The sequence below is a fragment of the Furipterus horrens genome, unplaced genomic scaffold (assembly GCF_987537825.1).
Source record: "Furipterus horrens unplaced genomic scaffold, mFurHor1.1.pri manual_scaffold_4, whole genome shotgun sequence".
Taxonomy (NCBI): Eukaryota; Metazoa; Chordata; class Mammalia; order Chiroptera; family Furipteridae; genus Furipterus; species Furipterus horrens.
In genome coordinates, this window is record NW_028327174.1 from 91248469 (window position 1) to 91267565 (window position 19097).

Below are 19097 nucleotides of genomic sequence, written 5' to 3' on the forward strand. Positions count from 1 at the left end.
AAAAACAAAACAAAACAAAACAGTGAAAGAAGCCAGACGCCCTGTCCAAAAAAACAAAACAAAACAAAATAAGAGTACATATTATATGATTCCATTTGTATGAAATTCTAGAAAATTGAAACTAATCTATAGCGACAGAAAGGAGATTGGATGTTGCTTGGGCATGAGTGAGTAGGGTGGGTAGGAGAGAGGAATTACAGGGAGGCATATGGAAACTTTCCGAGGTGATGTCTGACTTCACTCTGTTGGCTGTGCTGATGGTTTTACAGATATATGTGCTCATGTGTATTTATGTCAATACTTATTAAATTATACACTTTAAATATGCTCAATTTATTGTATGTCAGTTATACCGAATAAAGCTTTTTGAAAAGTGTAAGGAGAAAAAATATTTGGGCATAGGTACGTAAGTATCTTAAACTCTCCTTAGTTTCTTTCTTTCTTTCTCTGTCTGTCTGTCTTCCCTTGCCCTTGAAGTTATGCTCATTTAAAAGACTGGGAGCTACCTTAAGAGAAATAAAAATACATAATGACTAAATTCTAATGTGGTTATAGTAAAATTATTACATTCTCACCTTCCATGTTGCAACATAAAATGGTATAGCACCTTTGGAAAGCAAGAAGGTAATGCATATCAAGAACCATTTAAATAAATTTATATCCTTTGATTCACTAATTTCTCTTCTGGGAATTTATACTAAGGAAATAATATTTTAAAAGTGAAAGACTTAGTGCAGTACTTTAAAAGGCAGGGGAAAAAGGTCAAATGCAAGCAAGGAAATGACTGGGTCATTTTACTTCCACTAAAGGAATGCAAATCAATTATATATAGAATCATTAGAAATGCTTATATTGTGTTCAAATCAGAATATAAAATGATTTCTACTCTCAATACAATTAATTAAAAACTATATACAGATAGGAAACAAAAGGTTCTAGAGAAATGAAAATGGCTCATTTATTAGGATGTCAGGATTTAGAGTGAATTGTTACTTCTAGTCCCACTAGTATTGGTATAGTGTGTCTTGTTTAACAAAGAATAAAATAATAAAGACAGATTAAAACAAATCAGTAAATATGTCTTAATATATAGTTCCCATAGCTGAAATACTGAGATTTTAAAGCAGATTACAAGGCACAAAGGTGGCTGAACACATACACTTCTGTCTACCAATCGTCCACTTAAATGACAGTAAAAAAAAAAATTAAGACATAAACATAACATGATAAAGGTAATAGGGAAAGGGAAAATAAAAAATTGAGAATTTTAAAGCACAGGAAGAAAGCTGAATCATAAGGTGGGATGAGAAAGCTGAGAAGCAACCTGATTTTCACCGCTGGACCCTGAAAGAGTATAAATTGCCAGCACCAGCTCCCACAGTGTGGGCAGCAGGCAAGAGAAAGAAGAGTCTTTTCTGGGGAAGCTGACCAGCCCATGAGAAGACCTAAAGATAACCTTACTGAGAAGATCAGGCAGCAGGTCAAACTGTGTGCTCGGAGCTGATGTGATCATTTTGTGCTTCATTCTTATACATGAGCAAACTGTCAAGGATCATTACTTATTTGAGGAAAACATCCCAATAATAGGAGAATATTGAAAAGGCCCACTGAGTATCTAATACTATGGATGAATATAGTAGACTCTCAAAAAAGCACATAATTTTGAAAATTTTAGTGCACAAAGATTCTACAAACATCCACAAAGAAGAAATGGTTTGTATCCAAATAATCGGCTCATCAGTTGACCAGCCTCAAGTGCTTAATACCCACATGTAGCTAATGACAACCACACTAAACAGCACAGATAATTTCCATCACTGCAGGTCATTCTATTGAACAGCACCGATCTAAGAACCTCTGCTCCTGATTTATAGTAAGACTTGCCCTTTATGAAATTATATTTCCTGCATACTTTTTCTTCCCGCCACTTTTCCTTGATTACCTTTTGTTGTGTCATTTTATTGCAAGATGAGTACATATTTTCTTTTTAAGGTGTGCATGTATCAACTTAATTGTTTTTATTTTGTTTTACAGTTGTTTTTTCAGCAATGATATTCGAGACTATTACAAATCAAGATATGCCTGTGATCAAGTGTGCTTTAATCAATCATAAGAACAGTGATTCATCAGTGGGGATAACATCATCGTATCCCATGGTAAAGTAATATTAATATTATAAGTTTAGCTACTTTCTCTGGAAGCTATTGAGACCTACTATGGCTATATGCACCTTTCTTTTTATGTATTTAAGTATATTATGTATTCATACCTGGTGTATATGAGCACCTATACTCATTGCTATCTGGCACTCCATTCCATCAAGAGTCATGTTCTCTTTGGTTTCAGGAAGGACACTGATACTTAGCATGAATAAATCACAGGAATTTGCCTTTCTCCTTAAAGAGAATCCAAATTTCTCATTCAAGCTTGAGTCCCCAATTTCTAACTACCTCCTGGATACAGATTAGTAAATTTTCCATTTGCTCATTGAAATTCACCTCCATAATTAATTCCACTTCTATTTCCCCAACCTGCTCCCATTCCTGTATTAATTTGATTTCTGTGTATGGCCCTGTCTTGTTCCCAGGCTTGAAAGCTCAGTGCCATTTTGGAGTACTTACTCTCCCTTGCCTTCACATTTGCTCAGGTACCAAGTCTTGTCAATTTCCATTTTTTACTAGTTCTTATCTAATCACATCAGATTTTCTAGTCGCACTGTCACTTCCCTAATTCAATCCCTCATTAACTTCATCATAATCACAATAATATCCTTCGTGGCTTCTTCCTTCTGCAGTTCATCTCAGATGAGCTGTCAGGTTCTTCTTCCGAAAGCACAGTTCCGTCCTTTACTGCCTGCCTTGAGACTTCCAGTGACCTCACTTAGACTGACATGCAAATTGCCCCATAATCTGGTTCTGGCTCCATGAGGTTCCAACCTCTATTTTCATTACTCTGCTCCTTCTTGCTATTTATCTAACATAGCCTAGGTATTTATGCAAATAAAGGAAGCTTAAATGATAGAGAACTGAGAATATTAGAAGTTTATATACAATAAAAAGCAAACCTAACTTAGCCATTTCCATGGACATTTCCAGTTATGGATTTTATACAGTCACTATTTTCTTTTTTAGAAAATATTTTATTTATTTTCAGAGAGAGGGAAAAGAAGGAAGAAAGAGAGGCTGAGAAGCATCGATGGGTGGGAGAAACATCAATCGGTTGCCTCTCTCATGCCCCCAGCTGGAGGCCTGGCCCACAACTCAAGCATGTACTCTAACTGGAATAGAACCAGCAACCTTTTGGTTTGCAGGCTGGCACTCAATCCACTGAGCTAAACCAGCCAAAGCTAAAACACAATCTTAAAAAAAAAAAATGATGATGATTGGCCTTGGTTTCTAGTATTAAGTCTGCATTATTTTTTCCTGTAGTATAAATTATATTTTTATACAATATTCAGGACTGTATTGAGACCCAGTAGTTCTTAAACAGCATTAAACAAGCAACCACAGGAATTCTAACTGTGGTAAAAGTGAGCATTCCTCAGCTTGCACGTTCATTTCCTTGAAGTTGAAGCTGCTACATTTGGGTATTTTCCCACGTCAATGTGGAGTGGATTATTAGGGTGTCTAGAACTTAAAAAAAAACTTATGTATGTATGTATGTATGTATTTATTTATTTAGTCTTTATTGGAGTCCCTAAGGCGGTTTGACGTTGTAGTCAACACCGGCAACTCCTGCGGCGCACCTGAAGCCAAGCTGTATTGACTCCGTCTTTCCCTTGGACCCTTCAGCTGCGAAGAGAGGGGGGGTCTGCTGCATGGGCAACAGCAGACCCTCCATATCACCCTGCCCAGGCTCTGTAGCTTCAGCTTCACTGGAGAGGACACTCCAGCGTCATCGCAAGATGTCGATTCAACACGGGAGGAGACAGATACCGTGTCACTCCCGAGTCGGACTGCACAGCCATTCTCGGCGGTGCAGATAGACTCTTAAGAAGCTACACCATCGTCTCTCAAGACGGACGGCTGCCGACGACGGAGTCTTTATTGCATTTTTTACATTACCATTTAGTACACTTATACCATTCTCCCCCCAGCAGTCACCACATTGTTGTCCCTGTCCATGAATCCTTTTTTCTTTTTCCTCAATCCCTCCACCCCTCTCATCTCCCCCTCACCACTAGCTGTCATCCTGTTCTCCATCCATGAATCTGTCCCTATTTTCCCTGTTAGTTTAGTTTGTTCATTAGATTCCACATATTAGTGAAATCATATGGTATTTGTCATTCTCTGACTGGCTTATATCACTCAGCATAATGTTCTCCAGTTCCACCCATGCTGCCAAAAGGGTAAAGTTTTCTTCTTTTTTATGGGTGAGTAGTATTCCATTGTGTTAATGTCCCATAGTTGTTTTATCCACTCATCTACTGATAGACAATTGGGCTGTTTCCAGATCTTGGTGATTGGAAATAATGCTGCAATGAATGTAGGAGTGCTTAGGTTCTTTCAAAATAGTGTTTTGGGTTCCTTCAGATATATTCTCAGAAGTGGGATTGCTGAGTTAAAAGGCAGATCCATTTTTAATTTTTTGAGGTATCTCCATACTGCTTTCCACAGTGACTGCACCAGTCTGCATTCCCACCAACAGTGCAGAAGGTTCATTCCCCTTTCTCCACATCCTCATCAGCACTCATTTGTTGATTTATTGTTGATAGCCATTCTGACAGGTGTGAGATAATATCTCATTGTGGTTTTAATTTGCATTTCTGATGATTAGTGATGTTGAGCATCTTTTCATATGTCTATTAGCTATCTGTATGTCCTCTTTGGAGAAGTGTCTGTTTAGGTCTTTTGCTCATTTTTTAATTAGCTTGTTTGTTTTTTTGGTGTTGAGTTTTGTAAGCACTTTATAAATTTTGGATAGATATTTACCCCTTATCAGATGTATTGGCAAATATGTTCTCCCATTCAGTGGGTTGTCTTTTTATTTTGTTGATGATTTCATTTGCTGTGCAAAAGCTTTTTAGTTTCATGTAGTCCCATTGGTTTTATTTATTTTTTCTTTTGTTTCCCTTGCCTGGGGAGATATATCCAATAAAAAATTGCTGTGAACAATGTCCAACATTTTGCTTCCTATGTTTTCTTCTAGGATTTTTATGGTTTCAGGCCTAACATTTAAATCTTTAATCAATTTTGAATTTATTCTTGTGTGTGTGGTGTAAGAAGGTGGTCTAGCTTCATTTTTCTGCACGTACCTGTCCAATTTTCCCAACACCATTTATTGAATAAACTACCTTTAGCCCATTGTATATGCTTGCTTCCTCTGTCGGATATTAGCTGACCAAAAATGTGTGAGTTTATTTCTGGGCTCTCTATTCTGTTCCATTGATCTTTATGTCTGTTTTAATGCCAGTATCATGCTGTTTGGATTACTATAGCCTTGTAGTATAATTTGATATTAGGTAGTGCGATTCTTCCGGCTTTGTTCTTTTCTCAGAATTGCTGTTGCTATTGCAAGGCCTTTTGGGATTTCCTATACATTTTTGAAATATTTGTTCTAGTTCTGTGAAATATGTCATTGGAATCTTGATAGGAATAGCATCAAATCTATAGACCACTTTGGGCAGTATGGACATTGTAATGATTTTAATTCTTCTTATCTATGAACATGGTATGTGCTTTCACTAATTTGTATCTTCTTAAATTTCTTTCTTCAAAGACTCAAAACTTTCTAAGTATAGGTATTTTACATCCTGGTTTATTCCTAGGGTTTTTTTAAAGCAGTTGTGAATGGAATTGTTTTCTTTTTAAAAGTGTTATTTATTTACTTTTAGAGAGAGGGGAAGGGAGGGAGAAAGAGAGGGAGAGACATATGTGAGAGATACATTGATTGGTTGCCTCTCACACACCCACAACTGGGGACCTGGCCTGCAACCCAGGCATGTGCTCTGACTGGGAATTGAACTAGTGACCTTTCAATTCACAGGCTGGTGCTCAATCCACTGAACCACACCAGCCATGACGGGAATGTTTTCTTTTCTTTTTTTTTTTTTTAAGTATATTTTATTGATTATATTGTTACAATAGTTCCAATTTTTTTTTCCCCTTTGCTCCCCTCCGCCCAGCACCCCCCTTCCCCAACAATCCCCTCTCCAAGTCCATGCCCATGGGTCGTACATACAAGCTCTCCCGCCTCACCCTTTCATATATTCTTCTTCTTCTTTTTTTAAAATTAATTAATTAATTAGTTAAATATTTTAACAATAAAAAATAACAATTCCTCCCTCTCAGACTTAAGACCCTTTACAATCTTATAAAGGACAATGGATGAAGGTCTCGAGCTCCTCTAGCTGCTTCAAGCTGGACATGGTCGTCGTCCTACCTACCCGTGGGTCAAGAAATCCCTAATAAGAGTGGGGATGTGGAGGGGAGGGTGGCCTTCCCACAAGGGGAAGGATCGTGCAGACTCCAGGTTGGTTGGCTGTCTCTGGACAACGGCATGCTTGGTTTGACAGGCTGGCATCCTTGTTGTATTCTCTGGTTCAATTTTGCTCATTTGTTTGTGTTGTTCATTAGTTTCCTGTAACAGGTGACAGCATAAGGTAATTTTCTTTTGTTGCCTGGCTTATTTCGCTAAGCATAATTCTCTCTAGTTCCAATCATGTTGTTGCAAATGGTAGAAGTTCCTTCTTTCTTTCAGTACTTATTCATTGTCATTTTCCCCCTTTGTACTCGTGTTCCTCTCTGTCTCTCTGTTTCTTCATCTTCTTAAAGCAGACCCTTTAGCATCTCTTGCAATGCTGGTTTGGTGGAGATGTATTCTTTTAGCCTTCTTTTGTCTTGGAAACTCCTTATTTCACCTTCCATTTTGAATGAGAGCCTTGCTGGGTAGAGTATTCTTGGTTGTAGGCCTTTGTTTTTCATTGCTTGGAATATTTTTTGCCATTCCCTTCTGGCTTGTAGTGTTTCTGCTGAGAAATCTGATGATAGCCTTATTGGAGCTCCCTTGTATGTTATTAGTTGTTTCTCTCTTGCTGCTTTTAGGATTCTCTCTTTGTCTTTGAATGTTGGCATTTTAATTATGATGTGTCTTGAAGTGGGCCTGTTGGGGTTCATCTTCATTGGGACCCTCTGTGCTTCCTGGACTTGCGTGACTCTTTCTCTCGTCATGTTAGGAAAGTTTTCTGTCATTAGTTTTTCAAAGAGGTTTTCTATCCCTTGCTCTTCTTCTTCTCCTTCTGGAATTCCTATGATACGGATATTATTACGTTTCATGTTGTCCTGCAGCTGTCTTAGAACCTCTTCAGTCTTGTTCAGTCTTTTTTCATTTTGTTGCATTGTCTGGGAGTTTTTGTGTAGGTTGTCCTCCAGCTCGCTGATCCGATCTTCTGCTTCCTCTAGCCTGCTTTTAATTCCTTCTACTGTGTTCTTCAATTCAGAGATCGTATTTTTCATTTCCTCCTGGCTCTTATTGATAGCTTCTATGTCCTTTTTCATGCTCACGTAATTTTCTGTGAGTTCCTTGTAGTTTTTCTGGAGTTCTTTGAAGTTTCCGCTGAGCTCATTCAGCTTCTCCATAATCCATGTTTTGAATTCCATATCTGATAGTTCGCTCCCCTCTATTTCATTTAGCACTCTTTCTGGGGATTCTACCTTTCCTTTTGATGGGAGGTTGTTTCTCTGTCTCCCCATTTTTTTGACTCCTATTGTTTGTTGGTGCTTCTTGGAATGATCTGCACTTCCTGGATCTGCCTCTGGTGGCGTCAGATCATGTACCAGTCTGGCCCTAGGCAGCCTGTTGGAGACTTCCAGGGATCTACTGCTGTTGTCTGTCTTCTTTGATTGTTAATCTATTCAATCTGTGATTAGCTGTCAGGCTTAAGGACTGTGGGTGTGGCAGCTTAATTCCTGTAGGCAGGGCTTTTGCTTCCCCTCAGGCTGACGCCACTTGGAGGGGAATGGTCTACCCGCAGTACTGGGGATGAGTCAGCACTGGGACCCAGTCAGCTGCTCCTCCAGTTCTCCCCTCAAAGCCACCGTGCCAAATTCTCCCCAAGTGTCTCCAGTCCTCTCTGCCTTCCCTCTGCTTGAGCCCAGGGTAAGTGGTGGCCAAAATATTTTCGTATGTGATCCACTTAAGAGCTCTTTTTCTCCTGCTGTTTCTCTCCGGCTAGCAAGAAAGCCTGTGGCTTTTCGCTTTTCACAGCTGATACTATTTTACTTTCCACTCTGTCGCTGTAGGCTGGGAAGCCCAGCTGGGGGTTTAGACCCTGCCCTTCTCAGGGGGAGTCCCCGGCTGCTGAGCTGTTTCTCAGCCCCTTCAGCTGCCACCCGTGGGAGCCCAGCCAGCCCTTCCACGTCTCCACACTCCCTACCGGTCACGTTGTGATGTAGCGGCCTTTTCTGTCTCTCCGTGGTTATAAGACTTCTCTCCAGCTGGTGTTCGGTTCGTTATTCCAGATGATTTCTCCAAAATTACATTGTAAATCCAGACTAGTTCTAGGAGGAAGTTAGTGTAGCTTCCACTTACTCCTCCGCCATCTTGTTTCTCCCGGGAATGTTTTCTTAATTTCCCTTCCTGTTAGTTCGATATTGGCATATAAAAATGCAACCGATTTCTGGATATTGATTTTGTATCCTGCTACTTTGCTGAATTCATTTATCAGTTCTAGTAGTATCTTGGTGGAATCTTTGGGGTTCTCTATGTACAGTATTATATCATCAGCAAATAAAGACAGTTTTACTACTTCCTTTCCAATTTGGATGCCTTTTACTTCTTCTTGTCTGATTGCTGTGGCTACGACCTCCAGTACTATGTTGAATAAGACAGATGAAAGCAGAATCCCTGTCTTGTTCCCGATCTTAAGCAGAACACTTGTAGTTTTTGCCCATTGAGTATGATGCTGGCAGTGGGTATGTCATATATGGACTTTATTATGTTTATGTATGTTCCCTCTATTCCCACTTCGCTGAGAGTTTTTATCATAAATGAGTACTGGGTTTTATCAATTGCTTTTTCTGTATTTATTAATGTGATCATGTGGTTTTTATCCTAGATGTTGTTGATGTGGTGAAGCACATTTATTGCTTTGCGAATGTTGTACCAACCTTGAATTCCCCGAATAAATCCCACTTGATGTATAATCTTTTTGATGTATTGCTGTATTCTGTTTGCTAAAATTTTGTTGAGGATTTTAGTGTCTATGTTCATCAGAGATATTGGCCTATGATTTTCTTTCTTTGTAGTGTCTTTATTTAGTATTGGAATTAGAATAATGCTGGCCTCGTTAAATGAGTTTGGGAGCCTTCTCTCCTCTTGAATTTTATGAAGTATTTTGAGAAGGAGAGGTGTTAGTTCTTCTCAGACTATTTGGTAAAAATCACCCGTGAAGCCACTTATTGCTGGGAGTTTTTAAAAATTATTGCTTCAGTTTCACTAGGTGTAATCTGTCTATTCAGATTCTCTGAGTCTTCTGATTCAGTTTTGGAAGACTGAAATTCCATTTCAACCAGGTTGTCCAGTTTGTTGGTATATAATTGTTCATAGTATTCTCTTACAATCCTTTGTATTTCTTTGGTGTCAGTTGTTATTTCTCCTCTTTCATTTCTGATTTTATTTGTGTCCTTTCCCTTTTTTTCTTGATGACTTTGGTTAAAGATGTGTCAGTCTTGTTTATTTTTTTCAAAGAACCAGCTCTTGGATTCATTGATCTTTTGTATCATTTTTAAAAGATTCTATTTTGTTATTTCTGCTCTGATCTTTATTATTTCCTTCCTTCTACTCACATTTTTTTTAAAAAAGGTTTTGATTAATTCCACAGTTCACAGTTCTCAGATGAGACATTTTTCTATAAATTTTATAGTCCAAGGGTGTTTTGAATAACCAAGTACTCTTTAGTAGACAAAACTTGCCCATGAAAATCTAATAAATAAGGTTCTACATCTTTAGCTATATTACCAGTATATCCTGGACCCAAAATAAGATGGTATTACTGTTTCCACAATCCACCTAATGGTTGTTTAAAATCTGAATAGTTCCATCATTTTTTATTTCTGTTTGAAGGTTAAGATGGTGTGTGCTGGATTTCTCCACTGCAAAGCTATGATTTTTTTAAATTTTTTATTATTTAACAATTATTTGAGCAGAAATACAAATATCCTTTTTCTTCTACAATTTTCACCTGCTGATTTTAGCTCCCATTAGTGGACTTTGTCTACAATGATTACCGTGATGTTTGCCTAATGGTGATTTTTTATTTTCCCTTATTCCCTCTACATGTATTAATTGGCATTTTTCTGTGAGGAAGAGCTATCCCTTCTCTGTTTTATTTATTTATTCAATTATTTATTTATATCAGTATTTCTCTCTCTTACAGTAAGAAACCTGGCTCTCATTATATATAATAATTTACTTATATATTCAATTTATTACTTATGTATTATATACATAAACTAGTTTCTGAATTTTTAACCCACATCCCATGAGAAACAGTGTACTAACTAAAATATTGTATCTGTGTTACAGTTATTTTTGTCTTTAACCTTATTGTATCCAAAGGATTATTTTCCAAAGTTACTTTGTTAATTCTTTACTTTCCCATCCCCTTCACTATGGTTATTTTATTTATTTGCTACACATTAAGTTCATTTGGTTTGTGTTCCATTTTGAGTTCCTTCCATATCGTGGTTGGTTTCAATTATTATTTTTTTAAGTATATGAAACATGATTATGGTCCTAAAAATCAAAGCAATATAAAAAGGTACACTCAGAGAAGTATCACTCCCTCCTCGTCTCTATGACCAAGTTTCCATCCTTTCTTTTCCTAGTTACCCCTCTGTACTTAACCAATTCCTTTAAGTTTTTATTATTTTTCCTGCATTTCTTGTGCACAAGTCGGATACTTACCAGATACTGATTAAATAAACTTACCTGACGCTACTGAATAAGTGAACAAATAAAACCAGACATACAGTTTATGATCAGTATCTGAAGAGCTACCCTGCTCTTCACCTAAAGAAGCATTAGTGCGTGTGCACATGCACATGCGTGTGCATGAACTACACTACATGTGAGGGGGTAGAAGGTGAAGATTCCAGCAGCAGAAGTTGCTACTACTTCCTCCTCTCAATATATCTCAATTCTTTGAAGCAGGCAAGGAGTGTAATCGTGGCAGTGAACCTATGCGGACTATCTGCCCAGAAAATAGTTTGGTTTTAAATTCCCTTTAACACAGATACCAATTTATTATTACAATGTGGATTCTTATGTGCATACCAATAATCACAAAAACATTTACCTATGTATTACAAATTTTGTGATTATTGTTTGTATATTAGCTTGCTAAAGGTGTCATAACTAAGTATCACAGACTGGGTGACTTAAACAACAGAAATTTATTATTTTGCAGCTCTGGTGGCTAGAAGTCTGAAATCTGGATGTCAGCAGGCCTGGCTCTTCCTGAGGACAAGGAGGGAGAGCTCTGTGCCAGGCCTCTCTCCTTGGCTTGTAGCTGACCATCTTCATGTTCACATGGCGTTCTCGCTGAGTGTATATCTTCTCCAAATTCCCCCTTTTAAAAAATATTTTATGTGTTTTTAGAAAGAGGGGAAGGGAGAGAGAGAGAGAAACATTGATGTGAGAGGGAACCATCTTTTTTCAGAGAATTATAATTAATGGAATTTTCAGTCAGTGATATGTTCTCAATGGGTGTTGTATGCAGCATGTCAACATGTATGTATCAATATCTGGTAAAGGTTCCAACTAAAAGACTGCATTAAGCATGCACTTGTACCCTTTCTCATGTGGCTCAGTGGGTTGGTTGAGCACTGGCCTGCGAACTGAAAGGTTGCCAGTTTGATTCTGATCAGGGCACATGCCTGGGTTTCAGGTCAGGTCCACAGTTGGTAGAGGCAACTGATCAACGTTTCATCTATGTCACAGGCATCAGAATCCCCAGAAGACCTTGGCTGTGCCTTAAGGCCTGAGAGTGCGGAGGAGGCAGTCTATGAAGCAGCCACTGTAGAAGTAGACAAGTCTGCGTCCTTCACACTGCAAGTGCTGGTCACTACCCCGGGGAACATTTCCTGTCTCTGGGTCTTTAAACACAGCTCCCTGAATTGCCAGCCACGCTATGATTTACAAAACAGGTAAGGAGGGGTGTGGATATGCAGCCATAACGATTTATGGAGGGATGCTTTTGCAGTAAAAATGCTTTTTGTTTCATTTAGAGTTTATTTTCAGATTTCTGTACATGTCCACTGTAACTCTTATCTCCAGTGAAATAATGAACTAAAAATATAGTTAGGGCATGGATATATGACATTATATTTTTGTTAAAACCCATAGGATGTACAATACAAAGAGTGAAACCTAATGTAAACTATGAACTTTAGTTAATATAAGTCAATTGGTTCAACAATTGTAGCAAATATACCACACTTAACAAGATGTTAATAGTAAAGAAAACTTTGGGCGGGGGGCGAGTTGGTGGGAACAAGGATGTATGTGGAATTTCTCCGTACTTTCTGCTCAATTTTTCTGTAAATCTAACATTGCTCTAAAAAAAGTCTATTGATTTAAAACATTATTATAGATATAAAAGAAAGTTAGGGCCTACAAAAGCAGTGAGTAACTGGTGAAATATAAAACAAATAGTGAAAAAACTATTTGGGATTTTTAAGATGTCTTCTTTTTCAATTATCTTAAAGATAAAAAAAGTTAGAAAGTTTTCATTACATTCTAGTTCAAGTAGCAAGACGCTTCTTTCTGGGAAACGCTTGGGGAAAGAACATTGAGTTTTATCTCTTTTGTTTCACAGCATGATGAGCAGAATTAAAATATGATATCCACAAAATATTTTAGTAAGAAATCGATATCTGTGTGAGGAACATTGGTCTCATGATCCAGAAAAATACCTTAGCCAGTATTTGTGTATTGCCATCCAAGCCTGTGTCTGACTGTCCTGAGTGCTGTTACCTGCTGTCCCTGTCCTCTTGCTGAGACCAGATGGGGGCAGGAAGCAAGGGGCACAGACATTTAAATGTCCACGTAATAACTTTAAGGCTGCCTTTCTCTCTAATTCTTGGAGGTGTTCTGGTCCCCAGGAGCTGTAGAAGAGGGATTGACTTTCCAAAACAGAAAGACAGTAAATGGCACCCAAATGACATAATGGGAGAACAGCTCTGTGGTGGACTTGTACCAAGTATTTCTATTTGTTTTTTTAAGTTCAAGCAAACTCTTAAGTAATTTTCAGGACAGTGGCTACAATTCTGATGTTTGGTTTGAAATCTTGGAACACATTCATTTTCTTTTCCTCTTTTGAGACTGTATTACTCACTTCTGCTTTTCAGTTATCTTTATCTTTGGGTTAAACCAAAAAACTCTTGTATTAAGAATTTTGGCTTCAAGAAATGTTCTGGTAATCTCATTAAAATTTGATGCCACAACTGTTCTCACTGGATTGAGACCAAAAGGCAAAATAAAAAAAGTAGGGTTCTTTTTGCTCTGTGAGATGTGGCCTTTTTTGTTTTAGACTAGGCAGCCTGGTTGTTAGCCAAAGTTATAGAGAGGTCTTGGATGAATTAGTTAACTTAATACCAAAACATTTTTAGAAACATTTTCACAAATCTTATGAGGAGAGAGAATGGTTCAGAGAAAGAAGGCCCATCACCAAAATATCTGTAGCAACAAATCAAATGAATTTATAAGCCAGTAATTTGCTGTCTATATGAGTGCAAGCACAAATACTCTTAGCTCGGCTGCTTGGCGCTCTGAAGCAGGACTTCATCAACATAATGTACATTTGGATGACCTGGGGGTCTTGTTGCAACGCAGATTCTGGTTCAGTAGGTCTGGGTGGTGCCTGAGATTCTGCATCTATATCAACTCCCAGTTGATGCAAACATATTTGGGGGAAGACCACACTTTTAGTAGTAAGGATCTAAAAGTCAGAAAGTGTGCATTTAAATCTAACAAACTGCTAGAGAATACTTTAGGTTTTAATGAGAATGTGTATTGCCAAACACACACCAAAGCTGTTTCTTTGAAGTGAATGCCCCAGCTAAATCTATCTTTACTGAATATCTGAAAAGTTAAAAATACAAACACTGAGACACCTTTCTCCTTACATCTGTGTGATATGTCAATGTCGTTATTGCTTCCTAGGAAGATACCTTGTGTCAGACTTTGCTTGAATTCTCTCATTTAGAGAGGCACAGGCAGACTGCTCTTTCTCAGTGTATCTTGTCTATGTAGTGATCTGGTTCTCAAAATGGGAACTGAGGCTGGTGGCCAGTGTGACTGTGAAGGGCGCTTTGTCATTGAAGGGAATGGCCTGCTTGCCCAATGGGAGGACACCCTACGCCTTTGTGTTTTGGGATGGAAGATCTCTCTCCAAGGGGCTTGGAAAGCATGAGATGAAGGTGCTGGAATGAAAGTCCTTCACTTTCAAGGGTGAGATAAAAATCAAGGTCAAACTAACAAGGCCCAGGCTGAGTGTTAGACACATGACCGAAGCTGCGTCCTCCACAGAGCAGCAGTCTGTGCCACAGTCAGAGGCAGAATCTGGGAGACACCCAACAGCCTTCTGACTCAGCATGAAATTCTATGTTTTTAGTTTCACACGTTTTTCAAAATAACCGGTTCTCTTTCTTGTTTTTGCAGAGGAGTTGTCTCCATGTTCATTTTGAAAATGACAGAAAACCAAGCTGGAGAATACCTACTTTTTATTCAGAGTGAAGTGACCAATTACACAATATTGTTTACAGTGAGTATAAGAAGTAAGTGCAGTTTGTTACTAGGTCTTCACAATAGACCATGACATTGTTTAGAATCCATGAGTTTTCCCAGCTACTCTGCACACAATATTCAGATTTTCCTCAACATGTGGTTAATTGATTGAATTCACTTCAATCATCCATTGTGACCCACAGTCTACCACAATCAGCACTCTGAGAAACCTAGGACATCCTCTAGTCAGTGACAGATGGCTGACAGGGAAGAAATGGAAAACATTTTGATCTTGGAATCAGAAGACCTGGGTTCTTATTCTGGATCTGACAATATCACCTCCGGCAGGTCATTTAACCACCCTGGGCCTCAGTTTCTGTATCTGTGAAAAAGGGATAAAAAATACATACCTCATGGATTATCAGATCTTAGCACTATCCATCATCTCTGAGATTATGAAAATGTCTGTGTCTGCTCTTTCCAATATGGTAGCTACTGGCCATGTGTATCTGTCAAACACTTGAAATGTGACCAGTGTGACTGAGGAATCAAAGTTTTAATTTTATTTAATTTTAATAAATTAAAAATTGAATTTAAAATGCCACATGTAGCTAGTGGCTACTGTATTTATAGAAATGCCAGATCACTATGCAAACTGTGAGGAACAATCCAAGTGTTCTTAACCAGAAAGGCAACTGTGTGGTTGGCAGAAACACCACCACACATGTCTTCTGGCTTCTTGTTTCCTCTCAATTGTGCACTAGCCTAGTGATTGCACAGGTTCCCGCTATATGCACTGAACGCTTTACTTCCCATGATAGACAGGGCGAGAAGTAGGTGCATTCCCTTAAGTCCAGCTGCCCTTAGGGGCCAGGGTAAGCCTCCAGACACGCTGGGTTTGTGCCATAGTCAGTTAGGATCCCTGGCTACACATTGGTAGGACTTGCTGGGCACCCCTCTTCCTTGTCAGTGACCAATAGGCACAAAGCCCGGGTGTGGTACGCGTGACTCCAGCCCGCAGGGGTGCCCAGGTTAAGGACCATCCTTGGTGACAGTTCTGCACGTACCCTCTGCATCCTCACAACAGATCCCGCCTACATGTAGGTGAGAGAATGGACATGCCAAGAGGTGTGGTAAAGGGCACAGGTAGAGCTGAGTTTAGCCAGGTCTGCACTTCCTGCACCACATTGCCCAGGGCTTGCAGTCAAAGCTGCTAACAGCAAGAGTAGTTGTGGCCATTTAGGTTCCCAGAAGTGTCATTTTATTGGCATTGAGTGGGGGGAGGGGGGTATTGGTTCTAAAGTCAGCCTGTAAGACAAAAATTAGGTAAAGTCAAAATAAGCCAAATTTGTCCTGAAAAGCCCTTCAATTTACTCTGAAATTTATGGACTCAGAGCCCTAGAAGTTCAAAAGACAAGAGCTACCTTTTGTTGCTCTTTGATTTTAGACATGTTCTCTGTTCCCTCCGCAATCCTTGACTCCGTTCTGAGGGACCATAAGTCTGTGTGCTTCAGGTTGGAAGAGAATAAGAGATTCCTGCTTGTTCTCTTTCTCTCTAAATGTTAATATTTGAATTTATTTAAGGTGAGTGGGCATCTGCTGTGTCTCAGTTATAAAGAATATCTTCTTTTCACTTAAGATTTACACAAATTTTAACAACAACCATTCAAGTAAATTGTAATCTGTTTTTAGCATTCTCCTGGATGGTGAGGTTCAAAAAAACCAGGTGAGACTTGACAACAATCTGTGTGAAAAAGAGAAAAGGGTTTAGTGAACCACAGGTTCTTTGTTAACCGACAGTATGGCAAGGTTGGTAAAAAAGGAAATCTGAGCCTTGGCAGTGTTCATGAAAACATAATGTCTAGGTTCAGGAAATTAGTAGAAGATTACTATTTTCAGCTCTCCATTTTTTTCCCCAGAGCAACGAGGACAGCGTAGAACTTGGAATTCCTTAAGTTAGGAGCAGCAGAAGGAATTGGTAACTGTTAGCATAGAGAAGGGAATGTTTTGAGGAGAGAAGACTGACCGCAGTGTGATGCAGAGAAAATTCTTTGGCATCTGACTCAAGAAAGCTAGTCTAACTAGTTAGAAGTACCTCGAATGGTTTCTAATTTTGCTCTTTTAGTAGCAATTATGGTTTTTTTTTTTTTCAGTTACAGTTGACATATAATATTATATTAGTTTCAGGTATACAACATTTATATAACTTATGAAGTGATTGGTTTCTAATTTTAAATACATGAAAGATTTTCATGTGGAAGCAAAGCTATACTTGAAAAAAATTTGTTCTAGAGGGTTGAATTGGGACCAATGGTCAGAAATTACAGGGAGAAAATGTAAAAACAACTAGAAAATGGAAAACTTTTGCAACTCACATAATCAATAAAAGATTAATAGTCATAATAGAAAGAGAACTCCTATAAATTAATATGAGAAAAACAGAAAAATGAACAAAAGACATGCGTGGTCATTTCTTTTTCAGAACCTGAAAATGTAATGGTCAGCAAATATGTTAAATTAATAATTAAAAATGCAAATTAATGTCACAAAATATCATTTTATACCCACTAGACTGTTGAAAATCCAGAAGTCTTGGTGAGTATTTAGAACATTAGGGCAATGCCATGTCCTTCTATGGAAGTGGAAATTAGTATGACTACTTTGGGAAATATTGTCATTTTGTGTAAAACTGAACATGTTCATACCATATAAACCAGGAGTTCTACTCCTAGATATAAAGAAACTTACACTCTACTTCAGTAAGAAAGTACCATTGTTGGTAACTAAAAAATCTGGAAACTACCCAAATATCCATTACAAGGCAATGGAACCATAGATTGTGATATATTCACCAATAGAATACTATGTAGTAGTAAAAAAAAAAAAAATGAATGGATGAACTAAAAACATAAGAGTGGATGAGAAAATGAAGTTGTACAAGATTACATATTGAGTGATATCTTTTGTGGAAGCTCAAAAACAAACAAAAGAAACTAATATATTGTTTAGGGCTATATGTCTATGTGGTGAAAACATTTAAAAAATTTTTCACCCAAGGATTTAGCTACTGATTTGAGACAGAGAGAGAGAGAGAGAGAGAGAGAGAGAGAGAGAGAGAGAGAGAAGCATTGATTGGACGCCTCTTGTATGTGCCCCCACCGAAAATTGAACCCGCAATCTTTTGGTGTACCAGCCAATGCTCCAACCAACTGAACCACCCAGCCAGGGCAGTGAAAACATGGGAATAATAAACACAAAACTTAATAAAAAGGTTACCTAGAGTTGAGAAATGAGTAAATTCAAAGATGTTCATTAATATTCTGGTTATTAATCTGGGTATGGGTCCATGGCATTAGTTTTTATTATTATGCTCCAAAATTCACACTTCATATATTTTTTGTGTATATATATGCATGCTCACACACACACAAACACACACATGTATAAAATATTATGTAATACTTAAGATAAAATGTATTATAAAATGGGAGATTGAAATTTAGCATAGGGAAACTTGCTTTTAAAAAAAGGTTTGTTGAAAAATAGAAGGATTCATGCAGGGAGGTAGTGAACTCCTGTCCCTAGAGGGGTCCAAGCAGAAGTAGAAAGAAAGTTTATGTTTTAAGGATTGTGAGAGTGGCAGATGGGGAAGGGGCAAGATGTGATGGTCCAGTGTGTACAGGAGGCAAACAGAACCTCTCAATTCAGTTCCAGTTCTTTTTATTTTTAATTTTATTGTTCAATTATAGTTAACATTCAGTATTATTCAGTTCCAGTTCTAACTTCATCCTATTATACTTCTGCATTCCTAAGACTGTATATTTCTGCCTAGATCTAGATAAAATTATGTGAAGAAAGTTGGGTCTTACACAATATAAGTATGGGTCTTAAACTTCATGTTATTTCCAGTTTTCTTTTTCCTATTGTATCAATATTTGTATTTTCACATGGCTTCACTCCACTTGTCTTTAGTTGTCTGGAGATTTATGAAGTGCCCAAAGAAACTGGCGAAGAGCATAAATGCTAAAGTTGGCATTTCAGTCAGAATTGAATTTAATATGTTGGTCAGCAGGGGTTATATTATTATACATATTTGGAGTGAAGCAGAAGACACTGCTAATGAATATAAAATGCTAGCTTTTCTTAGTGATGTAGAATTTGAGGGCGCTGCTAAGACAATTATTTTTAAAATATTAAAATGTTAATAATTTGTGATGCTTTAGATACACAGCTTTACACATTAAGAAGACCATACTTTAGGAAAATGGAAAACCAGGATGCCCTGGTCTGCATATCTGAGAGCATTCCAGAACCAACGGTGGAATGGGTGTTTTGCAATTCACAGAGTGGAAGGTATGACAGGTATGTAG

The 19097-nt window shown here is 38.1% G+C and overlaps 1 protein-coding gene across 1 annotated transcript in view; it reads left to right on the forward strand.

Moving 5' to 3' along the window:
- The first annotated feature begins 227 nt into the window (after positions 1-227).
- The window catches only part of FLT3 (fms related receptor tyrosine kinase 3), a 48751-nt gene continuing 29881 nt past the window's right edge, over positions 228-19097 (forward strand). Inside the window, exons 1-5 of the mRNA XM_090275168.1 lie at positions 228-285; positions 2035-2156; positions 11941-12146; positions 14662-14777; positions 18951-19080. Coding sequence (XP_090131294.1) covers positions 228-285; positions 2035-2156; positions 11941-12146; positions 14662-14777; positions 18951-19080 — 632 coding nt within the window. The remainder of the gene's footprint in view (positions 286-2034; positions 2157-11940; positions 12147-14661; positions 14778-18950; positions 19081-19097) is intronic.